Genomic DNA, 2,743 nt, shown 5'->3' on the forward strand with positions numbered 1-2,743 from the left:
AGCTGCAGTACTGTATGCTACTGCTTTCCAATTTCCATCACCTTTATTGCCCAAATTTCTTTGATCTCTAAGCACATCAGCTAGCACACGTTCCATTTCCAAGTTCCATGCGAAGTAACTTCTTGTACCCTCACTAGACATCTTTCTTTTTCCACTTGACTTGTTCTTCTCATTGCTTGATTCCATTTCTCTAGACAAAAAAAAATAATCTCACATATATAAAGGTGAGACATGTCAAATTAGCATTCTACGAAAGTATAAAATTAACTACACATAAAAAGAAAACAAAATCCAAAGTATTATGAAATACAAAAATCCAAAGTATCACACATACATGAGTATAAAGTCAATTACACATAAGAAACAAAATCCAAATCCACTAAAAACATCTCCCTAATCAAAGTTTCTTCTTATTTGATAGGTGGCAAACATATTCATTGCTAAAGTATCACGGAATCTTGTCCATTCCTCAGTTGCTTGGATAGTTGTGACTTCATCTCTAATATTATTTGTGACTCTTTCCATTTGTTGATTGATTAACTCATTGTCAACAACAGATAAAAGTTCCAAGTCTTGGGCTTCCAAAATTGGATCACTATGTTGTTCATCTCTTATGAAATTATGTAGCATGAAACAAGCATTAACAATTCTTATTTGTGTTTTTATATCAAAAAAAGAAGGAGTTCTTAATATACTCCATCTTTTCTTCAATACCCCAAATGACCTTTCAATAACATTCCTTGCACTTGCATGACGAAGATTAAATAACTCCTTGTAGTTTTGAGGAGTGTTTCCGATCCACTCATTAAGATGATATCTAGTCCCTCGATAAGGTGCTAAAAATCCAGGGCCATTTGTATACCCCGCATCCACAAGAAAATATTTACCTACAATGGTTAAAAAAAATATTATATATAAAAATATGCATATTTCTTTTATATGTTAAATAAAGTTTCATCATTTCATGACATTACCATTTGGTATATGGAGACAATTTTGACGACGCAAAGCATCTCGCAATACTCGAGAATCTCCTGCTGACCCTTCCCACCCGGGCAACACATATATAAACCTTAAATCTGGACCACAAACTCCTAAAACATTTGTAGAGATATCACCTTTTCTATTACGATATCTAGGTCTATCTTCTGCAGAAACTGTTATTGGAATATGTATCCCATCAAGTGCTCCAATCGAATTCTAAAAACATTCCAAAATAAAAAATAAGTCACAATCACTTAAAGTACCTTATAATTACTAACAAATGACAAACTTACCTTAAACCATCTCCATTTGTTTTCCACCGAGCCCTCTAGATTATACTCATGGAACTTCAAATATTCTTTGCTTACTTTCATTATAGCTCCCAGGACATTCTTGAATTGCCTACTAATTGTTTCCATGGATCTACAATAACTAAAGTGCACAACTCTATACTTTAGGTTGTGAGCAAGAATATGCAAAAACATTGCCACAGCTTCATCTATAGGAACATTTTTTGTTTTAACCAATTGCCCTTTCTCTTGTAAAATTCTACAAAGCTTAAAAAATGCCTTTTTACTGACCCTTAATTGTTCAATGCAATCAGTTTTTGTTCCCTTGTATAGACGATTGAGGAAACTATGTCTTTCTAATTCCAAATTTCGGGCAGGTTCCTTAACAAAATACTTGTCATGATACCAAGTCAGTGCACCCAAAAGCATAGTGACAACACTAACAATAATGAAAAATACTTGTTCAAGTTCTTCTTCCTCCTCTTCATCTCTTCTACGTTTTCTTGAAGTAGCCGAAGCATCAACTATACTACTTTCCATTTCTTGATTATCCACACTATATAACTAAAAGTAATATAATAACAAAGGATTAATTAGGAAGCTGATGCATATGCTTATCAAGAATAATGATAAAAATTCAATTGAACAATCAATAGAAATTCAAATACATCATTACGATCTCTTATCAAGCATGTGTCATACTCAAGAAAAAAAAAAGACAAAGCAAGATGTGAAGGCAGAAAAGGACCACGTATATGCACTTTCTTCCTTCGTATGTAGTCCTCTCTTTTTTATGTTTATATATTGAAACACTAATCAATGCCAGGATATATCCATCTTAATTATACCGTTTAACTTGGTAGCACCAGTGTACTCTTTGTCCTAGCTAAGAAGCCATGTATTAACAATTTAACATCTGGTTCAGGTTTAAGGCTCTACTATAAGACCCAGGACAATATATCAATTACATATAAATAAATTTTTCTTTCAAAAGCGGACATATAATAAAAAGAAATAAATTAAAGGAGTATAAAATAATTTAAAATTCAGTCCTACTGACGTGTGCTCAAAAAATTATAAAGAATTAATAAATAGAAAACCTGTATTTAAAATTACTACTATAATGAAAATATATCATTACAATAAATAGAGTTGCAGATGTAGGGTGTCCTAGCTATAATATATATTGTTTCAGACATAAGCAATTTTTTACGCTCATATCATTTTCAAACACACATTAATTATATGAAGTAATTAAAATGTAACGGTGAAATAAAGTGTAGAAATAAAAAGATTAATTAAATGAAAAACTAAATTGAACAAGTAAGACATTGCACCAAAATCTTATCCTCATGAAAGAAATTTTGACCTTTACTAACAAGCATTTGGCAAGAGTCAAAATAATTCTTTAAATTGTAACTGCAATATATTATATATGCTAGCTACTCGATCGATACGACATTTTGATC

At 31.5% G+C, this 2,743-nt stretch overlaps 1 protein-coding gene across 1 annotated transcript; it reads right to left on the reverse strand.

The window, feature by feature from the left end:
- Positions 1 to 351: 351 nt before the first annotated feature.
- On the reverse strand, positions 352 to 1,469 carry LOC114386443. Its single transcript, XM_028346448.1, has 4 exons — positions 1,278 to 1,469; positions 975 to 1,200; positions 843 to 887; positions 352 to 515 (listed from the first exon to the last, which is right to left on the reverse strand). The coding sequence occupies exons 1-4, from the start codon at positions 1,467 to 1,469 to the stop codon at positions 394 to 396; spliced, it is 585 nt and encodes a 194-aa protein (XP_028202249.1). The 3' UTR covers positions 352 to 393.
- Between the last annotated feature and the right edge of the window lie 1,274 nt (positions 1,470 to 2,743).

The sequence above is a fragment of the Glycine soja genome, chromosome 15, assembly GCF_004193775.1.
Source record: "Glycine soja cultivar W05 chromosome 15, ASM419377v2, whole genome shotgun sequence".
NCBI classification, from domain to species: Eukaryota; Viridiplantae; Streptophyta; class Magnoliopsida; order Fabales; family Fabaceae; genus Glycine; species Glycine soja.